The sequence below is a fragment of the Lacerta agilis genome, chromosome 6 (genome assembly GCF_009819535.1).
Source record: "Lacerta agilis isolate rLacAgi1 chromosome 6, rLacAgi1.pri, whole genome shotgun sequence".
NCBI classification, from domain to species: Eukaryota; Metazoa; Chordata; class Lepidosauria; order Squamata; family Lacertidae; genus Lacerta; species Lacerta agilis.
Window position 1 is genome coordinate 48381899 of NC_046317.1, and position 25979 is coordinate 48407877.

At 45.2% G+C, this 25979-nt stretch overlaps 1 protein-coding gene across 1 annotated transcript in view; it reads right to left on the reverse strand.

Annotated features, from left to right (window-relative positions):
* Positions 1–25979, reverse strand: part of LOC117048537 (copine-5) — a 130127-nt gene that overhangs the window by 55448 nt on the left and 48700 nt on the right. The window contains exons 4-8 of the mRNA XM_033152491.1: positions 23296–23399; positions 21740–21779; positions 19659–19735; positions 8466–8525; positions 4559–4622 (exon numbers count right to left, since the gene is read on the reverse strand). Of these exons, the coding sequence (XP_033008382.1) occupies positions 4559–4622; positions 8466–8525; positions 19659–19735; positions 21740–21779; positions 23296–23399 (345 nt within the window). The remainder of the gene's footprint in view (positions 1–4558; positions 4623–8465; positions 8526–19658; positions 19736–21739; positions 21780–23295; positions 23400–25979) is intronic.

Genomic DNA, 25979 nt, shown 5'->3' on the forward strand with positions numbered 1-25979 from the left:
TCCGTCTTGGCATCATGGTTTGTTAATAAACAAACTGAAAAGCATTCAAGAGATGCAAATCACAAATAAAGTCTGCAGAGCTCAAAGGCAGCAAAAATCCAGGGTAGAGAGACAGGCCAACTCTTCCATGAATTAAATGGCTGCCTTGTCCCCACTCAATGTGCACATTCTCGTGCTTCCTAAAGGGGGTTTGGAAAGCATTGCTTTCTAAGCTAGGACCTGTGGGATGTGATACATAGATAGCAGTCAAGTACAACATTCCTTGTTTTCCTAGAGTGAACTTGCAGGGGAATGTTTGGTCCTGTCAGTAGAAAACTTCCTGTTTCGTCCTGACTGAGACATACTTCCTCTTGCATGTGACTAGAGGTGGGTATGGCCTTACCTGCCCAGGTAACACAAAAGGAAAGTGCATGCTGCACACTCCCTCTCTCTCACTTCCTCTCGTCATAGGGCCAGCAGCTTTTTAGCTAGAGATGCTCTGTTGGCCAACAGAGGACAAAGGGACTATTCCCATATGGGATAGATTCCACATGTATATACTCTGTAACTAAGTCTGCCTTCAGGGATCCACCTGTGAACTGAATGTGTGAGTAAACTTAATTTATATACATTACAAGATTGTACCGTGGCTATTCTTTTAAGAGGGAGATATAAGAGAAATTACCAGGAATCTATATTGAGAAGCTTAAACAAGCTTTCAACCAGCTACCCGCTGTGCATTTAAAAGGGGAAAGTAAAACTCTGCTAAGTAATAGAACTTGCTAGAGCAAGTTAGGAAGGATATTGTTAAACAATATATCCTCTTCTGCCTCCCTGAACATTCCCACAGGACCAACATCACTAGTGCTTGTAGCAGCAAAGCAGGGGATAAGGAAACCCACCAGATGATGCATTGTGCTGATAAGAGTAGGAAGTGGAACAATGTTTTAAGCAACCCCTGATCTCAACAATTTCCCAACAATGGTCCAATGGCTTTACTGGTTCAGGGGAGAGCATCTTCACCACAGTCCTAGAAGATGCCTCCTGAGATGGTCAGCAGCAAACTATCCTTGATGACCATGGTAGATGGTCTAGAGCAGAAGATGCTCAAAAGGCTCTCAGGTGATGCAGGATGCTCAGCCAGAGGTCACCTGCTCCTTTGCACAGTTTTAATCCTTGGCAGCACTGCTCCCTGATCAAGCCACAAACAGCACATAAGAATCAAGCAAGCGGCTCCTGATCTGGGGACAAAGTCAAAATGGAACAGTGCAGAGGTCTTGGGGCATGTTATCACTTCCCATGGGGTGTCCACCAGATAATACATGGTGTCCTACATGCTGCTTTTGGAGCAGAGAGCAAAAGCTGGGTTGTCTAGGAAAAAACAGCATGCAAGTACATTCCTTCTGCCTTGGCAGGCACCACTCAAAATGTGATGGCCGATCCATACATCCATAACTTCCAGGAAGGAGGGGCAATGATCTCATGGCTCAGAGGTGTGACTCTCTAATAGTAGCTTAGCTAGGGAAGGTCTAATTGTTCTCTCAGCTGGGGTTAAGAAATTGGCCATTGATCATTTACAGTATGTTGAAATAGTAATTGTTTGGAGAACTGGGATGTGCTCAGGCAGTAGATCTGTTGCTGCACTCCCCAATCCATAGAAAGAGAAGAAGAAGAAGAGTATGGATTTGATAGCCCGCTTTTCACTACCCGAAGGAGTCTCAAAGCGGCTAACATTCTCCTTTCCCTTCCTCCCCCACAACAAACACTCTGTGAGGTGAGTGGGGCTGAGAGACTTCAGAGAAGTGTGACTAGCCCAAGGTCACCCAGCAGCTGCATGTGGAGGAGTGGAGACGCGAACCCGGTTCCCCAGATAACGAGTCTACCGCTCTTAACCACTACACCACACTGGAGGGAGTGTGCAGGTATGATTTTCTCTTATCAGTATGGCTTCCCATTATCAGCATTCAGGATAAGATAGGGAGGGAGGCAGGAAAGTGCTGGGTGGGTTAAGACAAGGCTCTTGGAAAATCAGGGGGGAATGCAAGCAAGTTGAATTCCTTGGGGTGATGGTGCAGGAACTGCCAAGGAACAATGTCACTGAGTGGAAGCACAGTTAATCCCATATGATGCATTCCCATACTATCCTCAGCACAGAGGGAAAAGTTAAACCAGATTCTAGCGCAGGCTGCAAAATGGCTCATGCAGAGCTAATTGGTTCTGTCTCGGTTCTTTCAGATCGAAATGAGTATTAAATTCTCTTTATGGCACAACAGATGGTATGCTGCTTTGGATGCATTCAAGCACATTCGTGAAATTCTGAACGGACATCAGTGTCACAAACAGCCTGCATTAACCTGACAGTGCAAGTCTCGTGAGCTGGAAGGGTCTGTGCGCTGTATGTTTATGAGCAAAAAGTGTGAAGCATTTTGTGTTGTTTGAATCTAAGTATTTGGTGTGGTGCATCCATCTGCACAAGTCTGCCTACCGAAAGACAAATCCACAAATGAACATGTGAGAAAGAGTTGGTTTGCATGTCTTTTTTTAGCTGTGCAAGTTCAACATAGGTGTGTGAAGAGGGGGGTTAAAAAAATATTGTAATCGTCTGTGTAGGAGAAAAAATAGGATTTCCTTCCCTCTTGCAGACGTCAGCTGTGTGGGCGAGAAAAGGTGACAAAAATGTAGTGATACTGTTTGTGTTCATTTCTGTATGTGGGAGAGAAAGGGAATGAAAGAATCTGTCTTTGCTGATGTTTAGTCTCTAGGCAGTCCTGTCTTTCTCCTAAAAGTTATACACCAACTGTGCTGTTTTGTTCTGTTCAACACCAGCAGCAAGCCAGTGGACAGATTCTGACGCCTGTCTCTTGTGTACCTGACAGTTGGGTTTAACCAGCCATAGGCTTGCCACTCGCCATGCTTGCCCATTCTCCTCTTGACTCCCCTTCACAAAATAAATTTGTGACTGAGAATGCTAGAAAGAACCTCAATCCAAATGTGGTAAGATTTTCCTCTGGAAGAAACCTGATTTTACTTCATTAACCTCTTCAGGACAGATAACCCAGAGAATTTTCTGTGGCCATTTCCTCTGATGGAGCTGGCTGGGGAAATGACCCTTAAGAAAGGAGGAAAACATTTTAGCAGGTCTGTATGGCAAGTCAACCCAGTTTTGAACAGCTTTCTGCTTTGGAATGTGATTGGGGGGCAGAGATTCAGATCTGTGCTGGAAGCCCAATGAGTACCGTATGTGATCAGCCATTGATTCATTACATTTTTATCTTGCTCTTCCTTTGACGAATTCTGAATATTATTGCACATGGGTTTCTCTCTTTTATCCTCAAAGCAACCCTTTGAGGTAGATCAGACTGAGAGAATGTGCGACTGGCTGGAGATCACCCAATAATGTTGGGTGGGTGTGTATTGACTCTGACAAATTTTGCTTTGTTGCATTTCTGTAGGTTCCGGCTTTAATGGTTTATTTTTACTTTGTATTTCAATGGGTTTTTTTACTTATTCATTGTAAACTGCCAGGCAACTTCGTATTATTAGGCAGCATACGAATGCCACGCAGACACAGACAAACACTCCATCCATACAATGCTATGCAGATATTCATTTGTGTTCTGACACCCACCTACCTCTACCCAGATACTGCATCCCTAATGGTTAAGGCATCAGATGCATTTCTCTGCACAGCAAATCTTTCCACACGCTTATTAGTTCTTAGTTGCTGCCCTTGTTTGTCCTTTAGTACACAATCTGAACTCTTAACTTCCAGCTGTGGCTACACTTTAGCCACTGACGTTGGCTGTAATCTCGGTTCTTGCTCTGAGAGCTGTTGAGAGGAGTGTTTGTCCAGAAACTGCAGCAGACAGTGAGCTTACATGGTAGTCTCCCCCCGCCCCCACAAGCGATAAAGAACTGAAGGGAGTGGAATCTCTCATTGCAACCTTATGACTCTCTAGAGCTGCACATTTTCTATTTCCACATTACAACTATTCTGGTCTCTGCTGAGAACTTACTGAACAGTTTGTCCAATTGCACAACACATTGTTCCACCAAGGCTCTACAGCACATACATGTACCATGTGTCCAACACCTCATTTCAGTGTTCTCAGAGGCGTAACATGGGCAGGGCTGGGGTGGGGGGATGTCGCCCCAGGTACAGTTTTCTTTGGGGTGCATTCCTCATGACGCCCTGCCAGCCCATGGGTTGATGGATACAAGGCAGAATTAGCATGCCAGCACACCATCTACAAGGGTGAGAGATTTTGTGTGCCAACGCTGCAAATGTACGAGCCAGCATGCATTGTAGGAGCACTCAAATGAGATGAACAGTTGCATGGGATATTTGTCAGGGTATTTACTTTGTCTGTGTCTCAGCCTCTCTCACAATACTCTGCATTATTATACAGCTGATCTTCACAAGCCATGAAGTATGGTAAGGACTTAGAGAAGAAAACACCTTGTTATATATGGTGATCCCGTGGCCTTTTGAACGCAAGACACCAGCAGACAGGAGCTTCCCTTGCTCCCCCAGGAGCAGAGGCCTGACCAGAAGCCCAAAGAGCAGAGAATTACTTACTCGGCAGTTACCCAGTTCCTCAGCTGACAGGATAATGGTGCCGCACTTCTTGCCTGGAATCCCCCTGCATGAAGAAAGAAAATGGTTCAGCAGCTGGGCAGAAGATGGAGAAAGAACAAGCAACTGATCGATGCTGCCAGTGAGTCCCCCTGGTATTGGTTGCACTATAGGCTGATTGGCAGCTGCAGCGAGCCCCTGTGAAAGCATGCTGTCAGCATCAATCAGTTGTTTACCGCTCACACGGCACCTTCAAAGAAGCTTGTTGAAACTGCTCGATAACGATCACAACGAGCCCTTCTGAAGTCTTATTTGCAGGTGTAAGTAGTTTTCCAGCTTTTTCTGGCTGGAAAAATTCTAACTTCCCAAAGATCATGCAGAAAGCTCAGATGGGAATATGGGCTAGGGCTTCCCATGTTCAAAAGCTAGCATTTCGCTACGGTGGTTTTCAGACCTGGGATCTATCCTCAGCCCCAGCTTGAAACATGAGGCCCTGCTGCATTAGGGCTGTCATTCTGTTGCTTAATTTATTTGATTGCTGTTGGTTTTTATTTTTTTGTCTGGGAAGTTTTGCTGGAGGATGAAACATTAAACTATTATAAATAAATAAAAGAGTCCAACTGAACAGCCACTTTCAGCCAATCCTGTGCATGCTTACTCAGAAGTAAGTCCCACTGTGTTCAGTGGGGCTCACTCCTGATAAGTGTACTTTGAATTGCACCCACAAACATTTCTGAAGGTGCCAAAATAAAGGAGAAGCCAAGAAGGGTTTTTTCCTCCCCAGATGAAAAGATGAAGCTTTTGGTCGATTTGTGCTACTGCTTCTGCAGCTTGAGACAAACTGAAATATTTATTTTGAGTGCACAAGTAAGTAGGACATTGAGAGACACAACTCACCATGGAGCAAAACTAAGAAAAGAGGTTTATTTCAACATCCCCCCCCCGCCCTCCTTTTTTACTGTCAGCATCTTTGAATAGAACAATTTTGGCCAGCTTTGTGATTTACAATCATTCTGTCCATTCAATTCCACAACAGCAGGAAGCCCTGCTGGGTAATGATCACTCAAAACGAATTCATCCTGCAGGCCAGATGACAAGTTTATTTGTTTGATGGGGTTTGGAAATTAGGAGTAAGACAGTAAGCAACTGATGTGACCTTTTCCCAGACGTCAAATTTTTGTAAAAGAAATTCCAAAAACGACATCACCCACGGGCTACCTTAATTATGATTTCAGTTCTTGAGCAACTTCTTGCACAAGAGGAAAAAGTAGGTATTCGAGCACAATGTTTGTTGTGCATGTAGCGAATTGGTCATCTGAACAATTTCCCATGAACACAAGTTGCAATTTTGAGCACCACCACACATACTTAGAATAGAGCATGAAGTCCTAATTTGTGGTGGTGACAATTAGGGATGGTGGATAAATTTAATTCACTTTGCATTTAAAGGTGAATCTGCCTAATCCACACTTTCAGAAACAATATGAGACCTGAAACACAGCCATCCATTGAAATCTGCACTTCTCTGAATTTTGCAATGTAGTTCTCCAGGCCAATAATATGTACAGAAATGCAGAATATGAGGGTAAAGTGTGCGTAAAATGGAATGTATCTTTGAAAATTGCATACAAAAATGCACTGCATTGGGGAAATTTACTTTGGGAAATGTGTATATTAGACAAAACTGCAAAGAAATGTGTATACATTAGGAGAAGTTCAGACTAAAACACTGTTTTTTCCATGAGGACTTAAAAACGTTTTAAACATGTGAAAATGTGGAGAACTGAAATCAAGGTTGGAAAAATGAGAAACCAAGAGAAACTAAAGTTTACAGATTTGCCCATCCCTTGGGACAATAGAGTCAGACCACTTATTTGCCACATGTCTGGAGCAATCTGGATTTTAAAATAAGTGTCCAGTATCATGCAAATTAATTTAATTATGTGGACTGATGCTCCTTGGCTCTTTCTGTACAAGAAGACACCCCAGTTGTCTTTTCTACAATTGTGATTCATATTGCTTACAAACTGCCCTCTTTCACTATGTGTCCCACATCTCATTTACCTTTTTTTGGGGGGGGGGGGTCCTTTGCATACATTGGGGTCATGCCAGATTAACTAGGCTCCCTCAGGATAGATAGGCAGAGTGTGAAAACCTGTGTCTTGCTTGGTGTACACACTAACTCTATTAAAGAGAAATATGACAGTAGTGCAATTGTGCACGTGTGTTGCCTTGGGACAAATTTCTCCAGGTTTATAAATATGTGAGAAATAAAAGGAACAAATATGATGAAGACTGGGTCTACTGGGGAAACTGCAGCACCTTACTGGGAGGGAAGCATGCATGGACCCTACTACATGCGACAGCAGTGATGGTTGCAGGAATTTGCAGGAGACAAGGTTATATAATTTTCAGTTCTATCCTACCTTTCCACTGCCAGAAAGGAAGGAAGAGAAACTGGGTTGGGGAAGTTTTTTGATCCAATGGGCCAGACATTTATCTCCCCTACCCCCATCCAGGCCATCTGACAGTCATCTAGCATCACAATGGTGCCATGTGATTGATAGGTGGGTTGTCCCACCCCCTGTCAAACTTGGCCCAAAGAGGTGGTGGGTGACATTGACCAAGTGCAATTGAACTCCCTGCACATCAGCTAATGTGTGGGCCAATGTCAATCCTGCTTACTGAAGGGTATTGCCAGCCAGGAACTCAAACTCCACACCCACCAGCTGATGCACAAGTGTGTGTTTTCAATCCTGCTTTCAGCAGCCATGTCTCTACTTGGCCCATCCCTGACATCACATATAATGTCAGGTGTGGGGCAGGTGTGCATGGTTTGGGGAAAATGACCCGGCAGGCCAAATGGAGTATAGATGTATACTGCACTGCTAAGATGACCATTATCTGAACCTTACAGTCTGCTGTAGGTTTTCACATAAGCATGCCCCTTAAACTAGCCCTTTCGCCACTTTTTATCAGTAATTTTAAACATATTATACTTTTGCCAATTGCATAAGAGGTTTTCTTGCTATGAAAAGTTTGATAAATAAATAAATGCATTTAGATATGATCCAAGTTTTTTAAAAAAATCCCTGCTCAACCCAGTGTGTTTTAAACTGTTTTTAGTGTATTGCTGATTTTATTTTTTAGTTTTTAATGTTTTAAATACAGTAGTTGTTTTTTATGGCTTTTACAAAAAAAATATTCTCATTGTAAAGCCCTTTGAGGGTTTTTTGCAATCTCAAGGTGCATAAGATTTATGAAATAAAATGCCTACATAAAATAATAAGGCACAAATCTACCTCGGAGCCTATGTGATGTATCAAGGACAGAGAAGAATCAGAAGTGCCCCCTTTTTGCACTGTCCATGTATGGCACTACCTGCTTTGGATGTTATACATCTCCTCTCTCTTCTTCCTCTGTTACCTAGAGTCAACCATATGTGCTATGCTCTTGTGAGGATTGATGACGTAAGTATTGCTAACACTGAGAATAGTGTTAGAAAGAATGGGCTGGTCTCAGTTGTGTGTAAACCCAATAGAAATATCATCTGAACTGGGGTGGGGTTGATACCACTAACGTAGTTCTCTCCAGCAATGTGGAATTCCATCCACAGAGTGAAAAAATATCCCACAGTATCCAGCCCACAGTATCATGCTCAGAATGGCCTAGGACAACCATGTGGAGGTACCACCATTGGGTAAGAAAGAGTGGTGTTCTTTGTGCAAATTACGCTTATATTTAGCAGTGGGTGAAATGTGTTAGGTCAGTGCTGGAATTAGCAGCCTTCCTCCTCCCACTTCCTCCTCTAGCACTTGGTTCCTTAATATATGCCTACATGCCAACCTATGATAAGAAATAACAGGGTTATTTCTAGGGTGGGAGAATAAGAAGCCTTGGCATGACTTACCCATTGGAGACAGATGGCATAGGCTTCCCAGTTTTGGAATGTAATGTAAAGGCTCCCATCCTGGAAAAGGGGAAAGGAAAGAAAGACGCCTAAAACTTCAATTCCTACTGATTCTGTACTTCTGTGCGCTCTCTCTCTCTCTCTCTCTCTCTGCATCATTTCCTGTTCATCCAATGCAATAGTATAGACTGGAATTGGTTCTGATTTCCTGTCCTAAATATGGCGGTTACTAGCTTCAAAGCTCTGTGCAGCTTTGGACCAGGACACTTAAGGGATCATAGCCTTCAATACAAACATTCAATACATTTAGTTAGGTTAAACAGATGAAACAGAAAGGTATCCCCATTCTCCCTGCCAAAGCAGGGAGGATCATGAGGCAGTGGCAACTTCCAGTGAGATCTGGAAGAGCTGAAAAGGCCTTTTTTGAAAACATACCAGATGCCATTGAGTGCCAGCTGCAGTCTAGTCTTATGTTGAGTTTCCCATGTGTTTGTTCCTTGCTTGGTTCCTGCTACATCAAGCAACTACTTACCTGATCAAAACTATGCTTGCAGATCAAATATTAGAAAGGCAGGGCTTTCATATCACTTCACATGTCAGCTCAAATAGCAACCTTTTCAGTTCGTGGTAAGTAACCGAGCAAAAAGATATACTGAGCAATTACATGCATGTGTGTGACTCAGACCTCAACCTAATAAAATAATGGTAAATGACTCAATATATCCTCCCAGTTAAGCTACTGAACAGTGAATCAGCCCCCTGGTGCAAAATGGAAATTCCAATATGGTCCTTGCTCTCCCTAGGCTCACAAATGGGACCCTCTTGGATCCCATGTCAAAATCACTGAGCTCAGAGACATCTAGCAGTGAAGTTGCATTATTAGCTCACAAATAGCCTCTCATTAACAGCAGGCAATAGGCTCATCTGGCTGTATTGGGGAGAAGAAACCTCTGGCTGTGTTTCTCCAGAACCCTGCTTTTTGTCTGTAAGCACTCACCCCACAAAAATTCTCACTTCTTGAAAACACGCTACAGACTCTGAGGGAAATTGCATTCAGAGAAGATAACATCATGACAGAATCTGCACGCTTGCCAATGATCAAGCACGCCGTGACCTTGAGAAAAGTTTGACTGGGGCTCTGGAATTCAACTTAGCAACTTAGTGTTTGTGCGTAAGTTGGAGACACATTGCTGCCATGACGAGGTTGAGCTCACCGCTCCAACCTCTCCCAGGCTGCTAAGAACAGTTAAACCTCTGGACTTCCCCTGTATTCCTTGGTTTGGGGGGCCCACAGCTATAGAGACTGTGATCAAGTCCCCTTCTTTACAGATGCAGCTTCCTTGATAACATTTATAGAACCTGACTCTAATATTCCTTCCTCCTCTCCCCAAATGCTCTGAAAGAGCCATGGCTCAGAGACGCATCTGGAAAGCTGCAATTTCTAATCAGTTTGGGTTTCCTTCCACCCCGCAAGGACATGAGACTGTCCTGTATTTCACAGGTATGAAGAAGGGTAGACACAGGATTGCTTCATCATAAGCAAATGATGATCTCATTGAATCAATCTGAGTCAAAGTGATTTGATATGGAACTGCAGAGGCCAAATTGATAGTATTTTGGGGAGCAGCGGCAACACCTTTCTGAAGAGTGATGACTTCTGCCAGGAAATGGCATTTTTCAGCTATCAGCTGGCTTTTTGCCCAAGACCTAGGACATTCACAGGTTGTGGACTCAAGCATCACTGTTGCCCATTTTGTACATAATCTTAAACCATCATTTAGTATGTGGGAACAAGCCTTAGTTAGCCCCAGACACACATGCCTCCCCTTCACCTCTTCTCTAGTGTGGGTGCAAAGAGGAAGCAAGAAGCAATGTTACTGCTTTTAAATTAAGCAGAGTTCCTTGTGTCTTGGGAAAACTCTATGGTGAGTTTAAATCAGCCTTCCTCAACCTGATCCCCCCAGATGTTGTTGGACTAAACTACCCATAAGGCCCAGCTAGTAAGGACAGCTGAAGGGCACCAGGTATAAATCCTGGTTTGTTCAAACAAGCCAGGATCAAACCTGTGGCATGCAGTCTGTTTCCATGTCATTTATTACCTCATATCCTTTCCTATTTAAAGAGGTCTCCAAGCAGGGGGCATCAGTGTCATGGCGCATGTTGGACGGACTGTGCATGTGTGGAAATGCCGCGCATGCTCAGTCCATCCGGGCTGGCGCTGCTGCTCCTGCGGTGACTGAGCGAGATGCCGAGTGAGTGGCGGCTTGTGGGGCTGCCCCGTCCGTGCTGCTTTATGGATGGGGCAACCCCATGAGCCGCCACTCACTCGGCAACTCGCTCGGTCACCGCAGGAGCAGCAGTGCCGACTCGGATGCACCGCACATTTCCGGGCATGCGCAGTGCATCTGGGACGGCGCTGCTGCTCCTGCGGAGACCGAGCGAGCAGCGGCTTATGGGGCTGCCCCATCCATCCATAAAGCAGCACGGATGGGGTGCCGGGCGGCGGGGCTCGGCTTGGGGAGTGGCAGGAGGGACCGCCGAGTGTCACCCCCCTCCCCTTGAACCCGGGGCGCCCCGCCCCCATTGCCCCTCCCTTGCTACGCCACTGGCTCCAAGTGGGTTACACATATTATAATATATCTATCCTCTTTGCTGCTCTTTTTGTGATGTCAGCAGCACAGGAAAAGAAGGGGGAAATAGGCTGTGGCCAAATTCTGAGAGCCATGGCCTGCTTCTTCTGTGAAACTCTGCCAGTTCCTGCTCCAACTGGAGGGCTGAGATTACATTCTGAGGCTCAGCAAGGCTTTTTTTTTTTTTTGTCTATCCACCAGCAGCCTCACGTTCAGGCTTTGGTCACCATGCAGTCAGAGTAATGTTAGGTGGCAAAGGAGTAGAGATGATGGATCATCGCAGCTGCAGCTACTGACAGCGAAGTGAGGCAACCTCTCTCCCTACCAGCTGGAGAGAGCATTGATTAAGAAAATTGCAGAGTCCGAGGACATGGATTTGCCTGATGCTGTTTCCCCCAGAAGAGGAGGGGGATTTATCCTGCACTTGCCACCAGTGAGCAAGAGTCAGCTTGATCAGCTTCCAGCAGCACCAGTGTGGCTATTTATATAATGTTTCTTGCTCTATTGAACACACCCTCTGAGCCCTAATACCTACCCTACATGGTGATCAACTCTCCATCAAAGGACAGGGGCATGAGAGGGTCTGGCCCTAAAACACTAAGGGAGGAAAATAGGCAGCACTAAGAAGAAATTTAGGATCAGTAGCAGGTTCAAGGTAAAGGATCACAGAAGATACCGGACAAATAGAAACAGGTAGCCGAGCCAGGGTTAGGGTGATATAATTTAATGTGAAATGATGTTGTGCAGAAATGGTTAGCCAGCCTACTATACCCAGTATTTTCCTGCTTCTCTTTCAGGGGTTGTGGGGAAGATGAATCCAAAAATGCCAAGGCAGCCAAGTCAGTCTCAGCTTGCCTCTTTATGGGTCAGTAGGGCAAGGCCAAGCCTTCCAACAATGCCCTGGCTGTCTTCCAAGGTCAAGTCAACCCACATAGAGTAATCATGTTTTGGGTTGTTGAAATGTATTATGCAATATGCAACCATTGGATTTCAGAGCTGATTTGCTCACTGCCTTCACAATGAAGAAAATGCACAAAGTCAAGCCCACGGCTGTGTATGTTCTAGAAGTCAGTACAGTACATATGGCAAGAACGGGAGATCCCTCTCCATGCTTGCCATGAGAATCAGCTGCAGCTTCCAGGCATGCCTGTGAAAGCTGGGCTAGTGCAGAACATCCACACATCCACATGCTCCTGAGGCAGTTATTTCCTTCCTTCTGACTTGTACTGCTTGCATGGTTGAGCAGGTGGGTGATGTGGCAAGTGAGGATTGCTCCCAGGTCACTGCCTCATCTGCCCATCCATCTAAGCAGCACGCATGAGAAGCATGCGCGGAAATTATTCTCCCACTTTGCTACTTCCCTAGAGCTATTATCACTTTGTTCAGTCCTGGCACAGTTCCGACAAGCGACAGCTGAGGATCACTCCCCCCTGATACCTTGCTACCTCCGATGGGGGAAGTGGAGCCCCCAGCCAATTGCATTTATATCTAGAACAAGCAGAGTCTTCTCCTTCACATTCTGTGTATCTGAACTGGAGGAGCTAGTTGATTCCATGCATCCCCTCATTATGAAAGCACATCAGCCACCTGACTGAGTTTCTTCTACTTAACTGAGCTGTACTGAACTTGCCCTTTGGAAGATGCATAGCATGCTTTACTTGTGCACTAACATCTCTCAAAGCAAAGGGGTGCACCCAATGTGCCAAACACATTTGGAATTGTGAAGAATGACTTCTGTAATAGAAATCGAGACTCAAGTGACAAATTACTGTCATGCATGGAAACTGTGTTGAATTCAGTATGTGTGAGCGAGGGGGGGGAGGGAAGGAAGGATGATGAATCATTTATCCTTGGTTTAAAAAGTCAAAAACTCTCAAGGCACACAGGCATCATATGAGGAGAGGAGAAACAATCTTGAATTAGCTTAGCTGGAAACTGTGCTTAAGAAATCTGCTGCTATTTTGCTAGCATGGGATTTCAGAATCAGCAATGAGGAGAGGCCCACAATTGTGACTGGAAAGATCAGAAAAGCTCTCCAGCATGCTGTTCCCACTGCCTACGTGTCCCAGACCTTTGCTGGAGGAGGACATCTCGGCTGTGAAAAACGCCAATTAGAGCCAGAGGCCGACTGCAATAAGTGGATGATCCCAGAATGGCTGCAAACTCATGTCAATGGCCAGCAAGGTGTGTTGGAAATGCAGAATCCGTCCAGCCCTTCTATGCTGTTACACTTTGTCAAGGTACATCTTCGGATGAGGCAAAAACTGGGAGCAGTAGAAAGGGAAAAAACTTCTCTGGAGGTCTAGTGCAGTTCAAGATTAAGGCCTGAGACCTTCCTGCCCCTTATCATAAGTTGTCTTGATGCCTTGTCATGGGTGACTAATAAATCAAATAAATAAAAAATAGTACTTTGTAAATTAGCAGTGGTTTAATAGTTTAATGCTGATCACAGAAGCTGACCATAAATCTGTGTGTTTGTGCATCTGGGGTGGGGTAGCAGGTAGAGTTTAGATCTTCTACCTCACACACCAAAATTTATTATGTTTTATTGTGTTTTTATGTGTGCTGGAAGCTGCTTAGGGAGCTGGGGTGACCCAGCTGGGTGGATGGGGTGATAATCATCATCATCATCATCATCATCATCATCATCATCATCATCTGCCACCCTGGGTATGCTGAGGATGGGTCTGTGGATTAATAATACCAAACGCCTCATTCTGTGTTCCATTATCACTTTCACTGAAGTAACTCTCTAACTTAGTAGGCTACAAACAGATGTTCAAAACACAGAGGCCAATTACATTCTGTCTCCCAGGAGCTGGCTGTTCCCAGGCTGCCCTCTCCTTCATACTATTAGCATCAAATCACAGACTAGGAGATGAAAAGGCAAAGCGCTGTGTCAGCAGCTCCTGCATCTTCTGTCGCAAATACGCCTGGTACCTGGAGGGGGGAGGAGAGACACGCCAAAACATGGGTTCTGTAGCTGTGCTTGAAAGGCCTGCTCACACCTCCTGGAGATCCAAGCAGAACAAAGATTGTGCTGATGCAGAGGTAGATCTTCTGCTCCCTTCTGTGTTTGTTATTAAATCAGTGTAGTTGCTAGTTTGCCATGAGCTCCCTGACAGCTCACCGGCTCTGCCTGTTGCGGTCCAATGAGTCTGTCCACACTAAACACAAAATGATTCTGCACTGTGGCCTAGGAAGGGTTGCTGTTTTCATGGAGGATAAGACTATATTTTACCTGTCTAAATACTAATTGATGAGGAACATGAGCAGAACTTGTGCTCATGTCCTGCTTGGGGGGGCTTCCCATAGCATACCCTCCAATACGGCATGGCCCAAATCTGGGATACCATCTTCCAGGTCTGAAATCTTGTGTGAGTCACATGGCACACATGTGTTTTGGGGGATACCCGACAAATGCTTTTTTCAGGGTGAGATCTCAAGTGCAAGAACAAGGGGTCCAAAATGGCCTCTGTACCCTTGCAGGGGAAAATGGGACGTCCCTGTTTTTCCAGGGCAGTTGACGGGTATGCCAAAGGTATTTGGTTGGCCATTGTGGGAGCAGAACGCTTGCCCAGATAGGCCTGTGGTTTGATCCAGCAAGGCTCTTCTTACGCTGTTCACCTGTTTACATTATACATTTCGTTTATTAGAGTGCACCCATAAGTTGCACAATGCTTGGAGCCTTTAGCAGCCATAAGTTAAAGTCAGTCAGTGCTGATTCCAGTTCGCCTCCAGGAGCTGAGCTAGCTCTGTGCATGGTGATATCAAGAACCTTATGCAAGGGATGAAGGATGTGGTCTTCCATCCTCTAATACACATTGCTGTTTTCATCTCTGGTGTCCTCAGGCAAGTCAGGGGCTTGGATCCTAATAAACAGGAGTGTAAACCTATTTTGAAGGGCTGTCAGGAGACAGTCCTCTTTCAAAGGTGTCCTCTGTTTGCTTTAAAGATAACCATAAAAATGGAGAGCAGGAAGTCCCTTGGAATTGCACGTTGGCAGTCTGTGCAGGCTGTCACAGCAGTCACAGGTGTCCTTCCTATTATGTCAAGATGTATTTATTGTAATTATTTCTAAATTTGCATCTATATACAGTGGTACCTCTGGTTACGTACTTCATTCGTTCCGGAGGTCCGTTCTTAACCTGAAACTGTTCTTAACCTGAAGCACCACTTTAGCTAATGGGACCTCCAACTCCTGCTGCGCCGCCAGGGCACGATTTCTGTTCTTATCCTGAAGCAAAGTTCTTAACCTGAAGCGTTATTTCTGGGTTAGCGGAGTCTGTAACCTGAAGCATATGTAACCCGAGGTACCACTGTACATAAATCACCATATGTAGTTTTATGCATATTAGTATCTTATTTTGTCTTCTTTTTTGGGTGATGCAAATCCTCTTTACTACCTTATTTTCTCCCCACCGCTGAAAAACATCGCAGGGGAATTGGAGAATCCCCTTGAACAGTGTGGAAAGAGCCACAGGAGGCTGCCGGGAAAGGGGGAGGTGGAGTCCTAAGTTTGGTGTGGGCACCTTGCACAACTTTCCCAACAGATATTTCAGGAAGTGCAGTATGTGTGTGGAGTGGGGAGATAAAGTCGTTTCCCCACACAGTTCTTTCTGCTGACAGGTCTCAGGATCCAAGTCACTATGCCCCAGTCTTTATTCCCCTGCCTACAGAATGGGAATAACAATGACCTATATTACAGGGTTCCCGTGAGGCAGAAACAGATGAGAATTGGGAGTGCATTTTTTTACACATGAGAAGAGCAGTGCAAGGATTAAATAATGGTTTGGAAATCTGCTTCCCTTTATTGTTTCTTTATATCCAGTCAGGTTTGGCACTTTGTACCTGCTGCTTCTCTAAGGAGAAAGCATGGGGTTCTGACTTATTTCCAGCAGTAATGATAATTAATTCCACAGTGGGTTTCCATAATGCCCCCCAGCTACTAGGATGGACTGCCTTGCTCCTTGCAGTCACCCTCCCATGGTGCTTTTGAATTAAAAAGCAGCTTCTCAAAAGACAGAAAAAGTGAATCTTTCCCCCCCACTGTATGAATCTTCATTTCCAATTATATCTGGCAATTGGAAGTGGTCCCTTAGCTAGGGTTGTCATATTTTTAAAAGTAAAATTCCTGACACCCACAATGTTGCTGAACTTTTTTTTTAGGAGATCACCAAAATTATTGAGCTTTTTTAGTTTTGGGGAGACCCCCCGCATAGTGATTTCAAGCTTTTGGAGCTGCCATGCATCCAGGTTTTCCCTGGCATTTTGCCACTTCGGCAAAATCACACACACACACACCCCGAAAACCAGGACATGTCAGGAATTTTCCTGATCCATGGCAAGCCTACCCTTGGCACCTGCTGCTTTCCTGGGGCCCTGGAGGGAATGGAAAGCTACACTTGTATGACTGTGTTGTCAGAGTTTTGCACTCCCAACAGTTGCTTCCCATTGTAAGTTCAGAAGGGAGGGTCAACTGCAAGACCAGTCTGCATCCCCATGCCTTTCCTAAAAAACACCAGGACTTATCCAACATAAGATTTTGCTAGGCTGGTGTCCTGAAAGTTTTCCTAAACCTGCTTTGGCACTGGCGGAGGAAGGGGGTGCAGTAGGTGCGGTCCACCCTGGGTGTCATCCCTGAGGGGTGTGTGACATCACCTCCCCACCCCCCTGGGATGCTCGCCCCACCCCCGTGGGCAGCTAGCCCCACCCCTAGGTGCATAGCTAGCTCCGACTCTGCGCTTTGGCCAACCTAGTGTCCTCTAGCTGCTCCGGACAATCACTCCCATCAGCCCCAAACCAGCTTCCCCATGCAGAATGGGGTTGATGAGAGCTGCAGTCCAAAAACCTCTGGAGGGCAACAGGTTGGCATTCTAAAATTTTAAAGCTACTACTGCTGGAAGGAAGAGTACCATTGAGGGAGAAGACTGGGTGGGGGAGGAGTCGGAAGCTGAAGAGGTAACAGGGCATAGTGAGCTGGGAGAGTCTGTGGCAGAGAAGTCCAGAGGCAGAAGCTGAAGCAGGAGAGGAGGTAGGCCAAGAGGCAAAGATAAGTCAGGCTGGCAAGGAGTCATGAGTTTCTCCCTCTCCTGCTATGACAGCAACGGCGTAGCTAGCTGCTCGGGTGCCTGGGGTGGTGCACATGGGCGGAGGGGCAGGGTGAGTTGTCTATGGGTGTGGGACGAGCCAGGCAGGGAGCCTGTGAGTAGGCCACCTCCCCCTCTCAGCCGCTCTCCAGCTGAGGGGGAGGCAGCAGGCTGACGTGAGCCCCATGCTGCCTTTTCGAGTGGCACAGTGGCTGTAGGAGTCCGCCCACCTCCTCTCCCTTAGCTCCCTTGCTAATAAAGAGTGCAACTTGAACAGTGCAATATACTGCCAGCTTGCTTCTGTCACTTGGCCAGCGAAAGGTGGGGGGGGAGAGATAACCATGTGGCCCACTGGGTAGATCCACTTCCCCACCCGTGCTTTTGAGTGCTCAAAACCTCATATCCCTACTTCTTTATTTACTGTAGTTAAAGGCCACCCCTTAGCAATAATGGCTGCTAAAGAAGAATTCACGGTTAAAGGCAATTCAAGTCCAGACAATTAATCCAAAATGTAACACAAGAGAAGAAATCAGCAGGGCAATCAAAACAGAGCATCGAAATAAGCAAAACAGAACAGCAAAAAGGGTTTGCTTAGTGTCAAACCAGATGGGACTTTTCACATATTTTTAAGCAGTTGCTTAAGACATGTTTCAAAAAGCAGCCCTGGGACCCCTGATACAAAATGGGATCATGGCACAGCTGCTATTGATTATTTTTGAAACAATATCCTACTTTATTAAATGACTATGTGCAAACCACAGTTTCCCGTGTCTGGAAAAAAATGGGAAACTGCAGCTTGCTTCAAATCACAAGCAGAAGTTTCCATTTTTCTCTTTCATAAAATCTAAGGAGAGGGCATAAGCCGGAGACTGGCCACAGTGTATCATCCTAAGATGGGTTTAGCATTACTTTTGAAAGAGATAGATGGCATGTTAAAACTGAAAAATAAAAATAAATAAATGTAGGGCTGGAGGTAGTTGGAAATGCATTGGTTTACAGAATCTGCACCGAAAGTAATTTTGAGAAACTGGAGAACAGGACCAAAAATAATAACTTGAAATTCAATAACGACATATGTAAAAGCATTATACCCAGGGAGGAGGGAGGAATCCTCAAAAATTATATTTGTTTTTCTAGAAATATGAAAGAAAACTAACCAAGATAGGCATTTCCAATACAAGCTAATGCAGATTGCAAATTAAATAAGAGGCAGATGCCACTGTGGGATGCATTAATGAGTCCAGAGAGTAGAAATAAATGTGATAAATGATGTGGATTATATATATTAGCCAAGAGAAAAGGTTCAAGGAGCTGGATGTTATCTGCGGCACACATATACATATATTCAAGTTTATTGGAGAAAAATATATATTTAGCATCCCTAGCTCTCCATTCCCCTGCCCCCACATCAACATATTTGCTCAAAAATATTGTTGATTTCAGTGGAACTGATTTCCTAGTAAACGTGTTTAGCATTTAAGACACTGCGCGAAACCAAACATTAGATGTCTCCCGCCGTAAATGCTAGCAGAACTTATGTCATGTGGTTATGATTTCCAGAGGAGTAGCATAATGGCATTAGCTGTCACAGACTAAAGCCCACTTCTTCAGATGCATGAGGTAAAATCTAAAGGATCATTCTCAGCACCTTCACAAAACCCATCATTCCCAGGAGTCTTGGGGGGGGGGGAAGAGCCATGACTATTAAACCGCTACAGAACTGATATGGAGTGCATATATGTGCATGATTTTCTCTTGTGCTTTCATTTAATTTGACTGGGCGATGAAGAACACCTCGGCTGCAGGCTGCATCATGCATTAGCAACAGCACTAGCTCACATTTTTATCCACTCAACTACCGGTAGGAATCAGTCAGGAAACCTGTACAGCCGCCTTCAGCAGCCTGGTGTTCTCCAGATGTTTTAGACTACAGCTCCCATCAGCCATTGCTGTGCTGGCTGGAGCAGATGGGAGTTGTAGCCCAAAACATCCTGTGGGAACCAGGTAGACAAAGGTTATACCGAAGAAGAAGAAGAAGAAGAAGAAGAAGAAGAAGAAGAAGAAGAAGAAGAAGAGGAGGAGGAGGAGGAGGAGTTTGGATTTGATATCCCGCTTTATCACTACCCGAAGGAGTCTCAAAGCGGCTAACATTCTCCTTTCCCTTCCTCCCCACAACAAACACTCTGTGAGGTGAGTGGGGCTGAGAGACTTCAAAGAAGTGTGACTAGCCCAAGGTCACCCAGCAGCTGCAAGTGGAGGAGCGGAGACGCGAACCCGGTTCCCCAGATTACGAGTCTACCACTCTTAACCACTACACCACACTGGCTCTCAAATAGGAATAAGACCTGTGTGATTTCATCCACTATTGGTTTGTAACGGCTACAGCTTTCTGCCTAACTTTATAACTTGGCAGACAAACAAAAAACAACAACAACCCATCAGGCCCCCAGCAGATGTAGGGAGTGAGCACTCACATCAACGGCTTCTCCAGACGGCTTCCTGGTGACCCAACAATCTCACCCAGTGTGCAGAATGTCTGGCCCAGGAAATCCTGATGAAGGAAATCAATATAATCATTATGAAACAGCACAGGTCCATTGGAGCTATTTCCCTCTGTCCAGGGATCCCGGGAAACTGAAGATGAGAAGATGGCCTGGTAAAACCCTTATCTATTCGTGGAAGAATCCAGTCAACAAATTCAACATTCCTGTGGGGATTTCTTCATTTCAGTTAAATATGGAAGAAAAAGACCATACACATCAATATTTCCTGCCTGTTACAATATAATGTATCAATATATTATTTTGCAAGAGGAAGTGCTGACTTGTTTTTTTTTAAGGATGGTTCAATTTCCCCAAAGCTGCAAGATACAGCTCTGGTCACACCTGCAAATAAATCAGCCCTTCAGCCAATCCACATGGCTCCTTGCAACAGACATTACTGGAGCAACAGGAAACTGAACTAAGAGGAAGTGGCTTCCTTACCACACCAATAATCCCTGAACTGGGCCCATGGCATGCTGCTCTAATCCTACAACACAGGAGAGGCAGCTGTTTCAGATGTAGTCCAAGGAGGGCGGGATACCAGTGCCAGAGTCTGGCATGGGTCATGTCCTGCTTGGTCCTGCTTTGCAGTGAAGTTTAGATGAATTTGGCTGTCCTACCTTCAACAACTCCAGGTTGTTCTGGTAAAACAGAGGCTGGAGGAGACAGATGGTAGGCTGGCCAGGAGTTTTTGTCTGACATAGCTCCTCAAACCTACTTTGCCTGCTTATTCCAGGACTTTTGCTTCTGCTTGATTTCCATCCTCTGTGAATCTCTGCTTTGAGCCTGCCCCGAATTCCTTCCCAGTCTTGACTCTTTGTCTGCCCCTTGAAAGCATCCATGCCTTGTGCATGGCTTTGACCCCAATCTGCTTCTGTCCTTAACCTGCTGGACCAGATCTGGCCAAGGTTAACTGGGTCTCGTGGCACTAGAGTCATTGTGACTTACCAGAAGGGAGAAGTGGTGGGGAGATTGATGCAGTGCTCCACTAGGGTGCCAACTCTCTGCAGCTTCGTAGCTCTGCCTCCCAGTAAGACACAGCGATGCCAGTGCCAGGAGACCAGATTAGCACTGCCCCTCCTCACTGGTTGCTCCTGGCCCTATATGGCCCCTTGCCTATTAGGGTGGCCACATGCAACAGAGGACAGTGGTCCTATCTATAATAGCTGTGTGTCACATTTTTGCACATCTATTTTCTCAAACAGAGGCATCAGCATCTGCTGAAATTTCCTCTTCTGACCAGTTATTAAAAGGTACAATAATCCTGCCCACCTTTTTATGTGGTTACCTTACTTCTATGGGCAACAGAAAAACAGTAAGTAAATAATGTTCAGGGATGATGGAAGTTGTAGTCCAGCAACATCAGGAGGTCTAGACTAGAGTTCCCCCCCTGATGTAGGGAAATTAGAGATAGAAGAACTGGAGGATGAATAAACAGAACAAGTAAAGGAAGCTTAAACTAAATGAGGTAAAGGAAATGATAACTAGCTAAAAGAAATTAAAAGCGGATAAATTATTATCATAATCGTGCATGCAGACAAGATAAGGGAGGTGTCAGAATACTAAACAGAAACCAAAGCTGGGAATAGGGAAGACTGATTAAAAAGAGAATTGCAATAATCCAACAAGGACAAAGAGAGAGAGAGAGAATGAACCAAAGTATAGACAGAATCAGCAGAAAGAAAAGACTGAATTTTAACTGGATTTTACAGCACAGGGGAGGGACCATTGTACAAAGCACATGATGATTTGCATGCAGATAGTCCAGGGTTAAATCCCTGGCATCGCCAGTTAAGAAATGTTCTGCCTGAAACTGAGGGGAACTGCTGCCAGTCAGAGTGGGCAATATTGGGCTAGACAGGCAAATATTCTGACGCAGGATAGGACAGTTTTCTATATTCCTAACAACAGAATTGGAAAGGAAAAAAGGAAGACAAGGATTAATGGGTAAGTATCTCAGAATGGATGTGAAAGGGTCGCATGAAGAAGCAGAGAATGTGCCCTTAACTTACATGCTTTGACAGGTCGGGGCTCTTGGAGTCCACATCATAGCTGCACAGAAAGAGAAGCAGAAACCATATATCACATTCCAGCCATGTCCTGCCCTGGCATTTTGTACTCTGCAAAGCCCATGCAGCAAATAAGAGCATGGCAGCTAGGAGACTGCAACATCCATGGAGAAGGAAACAGATGCAATGGTTTTTTAAGGCCAGGCAAGCAAACCCACTACCTTTGCATCTTGAGAGTGGACTTGGATTGTCTCCTTTATCCATTACTTAAAGCAACCTTCTCTTTCCTAACCTGTGGCCCTCCATATATTTTGGACATGTGCTCCCATTAGCCTCAACCAGCAGGTCTGTGTTGGCCGGGACTGATGGGAGTTGTAGTACTGTACAAAACCTCAGGAGGACCCCCAGTTGTGGAAAGCTGTGTTAAAGCAACAGTGGGGATTTGCAGGAGTAGCTGACAGGGAGGGAAGAGTTAACCCTCCCCACCCTCTGTCTGACCACGAGCTGTCCAAAAATCCTTGCTGCCCTCTCCTCCCCACATAGCAACTAGGTCTTAAAACACCTAAAAGACCAATTGGCACAAATGGGAGTTTTCTTTCCCAAGCCTAACTGTCCTGCAGAGTTGTTGATACAGGAAAAACAATTATTTGGATAGTATCTGTTCTGTGCTGGAGAATGGTTTGTAGGGGATAAAACGGCAAAGGATAATTATGAGGAAGAAATTTGTGTCAGCATGACTTTCTGCTCCCCAAGGGGCTCCCCCCCCCCATGCCAAGGGCCTTTGGCAACATTGCTCAATAAAGTGTGGATCTCCTAAGTAAGGAGGAACTTTGGAGAATCCAATTTCAGGGCAGAACAGTGTAAGAATTCCAAAGGGGAACTGACAAAGCCTGGCTCGATAAGGCAATAATCCTGAGATTAATTGGAATTATTGCTGCCCTTGGAGCTCTGAATAAAAAAAATGTCTGCTGAATTTCAATGCACTTGGGGCTCCTTTCTGTCTTTGCAAATCCTAGCAAGGGAAATGTGCATGCTTCCTCTTTGTGATATCGTCTCACCAAGTCATCAGATGTTACCCAACCAGACTTGTTATTGAAAGGCACTGGGCCCCTCCAGACTGCCTGCCTGCCTTCTTGCAGGTGTATTCTGCAATGTGTCATTGACACAGTACTAGTGGATCAGTGTGCGGATTTATACTGGACCATCCACACATCAGTCCGTTCTATTCGTTGTTCTGTATTGCCATCTGGAGATGCACTCTTGCGCTATAGCAAAGCAACATTGAGAGGGTGTGGAGTATACCAGAACATTTGTGGTATAAGAAATCGCAGCATTTCAGCAGGGACCGGCACTGACTAGAAATAAAGCAATATGTCTACCCAAAACATTTGCAGGCTCAAATGGCACTGAAGGCGGGATCGCATATAACTGCCCTGATGCCACGATGAGCACAAATTGTCATGAATGCACCATAAAAAGGACACATGGAGGGGCCATTGAAATTCTCTTTGCACCTTCTCCTCGCCCACACTCAGAATGCCCTGAGCGATGTCACTCACAGATCAAAACGTAAATTCTGCTTCTCTTCAAAAAAGTAATCGAGGATGAACTTGCGCACAAAGTCAGGGTTCAAGGTGTTGTCAATGACTTCGGTCCTGCCAAACTGTGAAGGGAAGGAAGACAAATGAGATACAGTACAATGGTGTATGTATACGGTGGCAGGCAGAAGCCCCCAACCTCATATATACGGTATGCTGCTGAGGCCTGAGTTGATAGGGACTGACCAGGAAATGGGCTTGTGGAGAGTCGTTTCATTAAAACTTCAACCCGATATGTGGTGCTATGAAAAAGATGAACTCCAGGTCATGAGGAAAAGTACTGAAAATGAACCTGCCAATATCAGAATGCCTTTGTATAGATTGGTTGACGAAAGCATGAGGCAGGCAGTCTTCTGGTTCCATTATTTATTGTTACATTTATATTTCACCTTTCCTCCAAGGAGCTCAAGGCACGCGGTTCTTTCCCCCCCCCATCTTATCCTCACAACAACCCTGTGAGGAAGGTTAGGTTGAGAGATGGTGGCTTGCCCAAGCTTCATGGCTGAGTGGGGATTTGAACCCTGGTCTCCCAGGCCCTAGTCCAACACTCTAACCGCTGCACCGCACTGGGAGTGCTCAGTCATTAGGTGCAAACTACCAGTAGTTGTGTATTGCAGCAACTGATGCACATGCTGCATCCTGTGAAACTCAGCCTACTAAATAGGCACAGCTGAAGGATATGGGAGTGGTTTGACCTTTCTAGAGATAGAGAAGGGTGTGTGGAAAAAAGAAAATGTTCAAACTGAGGAAATGCAACAGTGAAAAAAGAAAAGGGGTGGACAAGAGAGTCAGTGTAAAGACAGGAACCTCTTAGATCTGAAACTGCCAATTTCTTGTTTGCATTGTAAGTATGGTAGCAAAGGGCAGCTGTCTTTGCACAAAGCTAGCCTAGCAAGAGTTCATAAAGGCTGTGTGATTAAGTCTCTCTAGGTGCATCAATTAAACGGATGTTAATTATACGTCATCAGTCCTCAGGGGGTCACAGAATAGCGGGGTGGACTTACGGAGCCTTCCTGTCTGCTAACAATTAATATCTTTAGGGGATAAATTAATCCTATGACACAATCATGGTTGTGTGTGTGTGTGTGTTCCAGATCGTAATGGGTGGCGTCTGATGGGAGATACTTCCAAGACCATGGAGAAAGGCATCTGCCCTTGAAGAAAATTCAACTCTCGGCTGTTGTACAACCTGAGAGGTAGGAGAGCCCTGTTGTTCCTTGTGAACTGAAGGACAGAAAGGTAAAGATATAGAACAGGACCTGATCATCTCCGTGAGAGTGCTGAATTTGTCAGCTGACCACTTGATGGAACTCATTTCAATTGCTGTTTGTAAAGCAACAAAGCGCAGACTGGAACAAATCTAGGTACCAGTACCTTATATCAAGTCAGATCATTGGTCCATCTAGCTCAGCAATGTCTACACTTACTGGCAGTCACTCTCCAGGGTATCAGGCAGATACCTATCTCAGCCCTACCTGCAGATGCCAGGGATTGAACCTAGGATCTTCTGCATGTGTTTTGCCATGACTGTGAGTTTGCACTGGTGTGGTAGAAGCACTGTGGGTTCAATCTCTTTTCCAACATGTATATGCCATGCATGGGGAAGAGCCATGGCTCGGTGATAGAGCATCTGCCTTATGTGCAGAAGGTCACAGGTTCAATCCCCAGTATCTCCCAGTAGGGCAGGGAGAGGGATTCCTGCCTGGAACCCAGGAAAGCCACTGCCAGTCAGTGTAAACAATACTGAAGTAGATGGACCTGTGGTCTGATCTGGTACAAGGCAGCTTCCTGTGATCCTACATATTTTAAGAGCAGAGAATAAAAGGGAAGGACTGTGGTTGTGAAAGATCATCTCACTGAAATTCCTGTAGGGAACCAAGGCTTCTGGATTTCCCCATATCTCTGCCTTAGAGATCGTAAGATACTCGAAATGATTGGGTGAGTTAATTCATCTTCTTTTGCAAAGGGCTTTAAGAGAAAAGCAACACATCAGACCGCTGCAAATTTGTCAGATTTGTATCCTACTCTTCCTCCTAGAAGCTGGACAGCATAAAGAGTGTTACTTCATTTCACTTTCACAGCAGCTATGAGGGAGATTAGGATAAGAGAAAGTGATTTGGCCAAGGTCACTCAGTGAGATCCCTGGTGGAGCAGGGATTTAGATCCAGGGATCCCCTTATCCAATTCCAAAATCACTTTTGCTATGACAGCATTTAAAGAGGATGATTCAGTTGTGAGCTGATTATTTTTTTTAATGTGCATGAAAGACAAGTCCCAGAAAGGTGCTGATATTGGAGTGTTCCACTTCCTTGCTTAATCCACATTGCAAAGGCTACCCAGAAAATTGTGGACTGCTCAACTCAATACATTGTTAGGGTGTGTCATTTAGCTCTCCAGCCAACCCACCCCCTTCTATTAAATCAATTCATAACAGCTTTCCCATTTCAGGCTCTGTCTCACAATGGCTGTGTGAAGCCACCCGCAGATTCACTTTTTTTGTCTTTCATGAGAAAGAGGAAACAAACCCAACAGGGAGAAATATCTCATTGAGGCACTTGGAATTATTTGAGCTCTGCAAATTAGACTGATCTCAGTTACAGTGATAATAATACTAAGCTGATCATGGGGAAAACCAAGCTCCCACT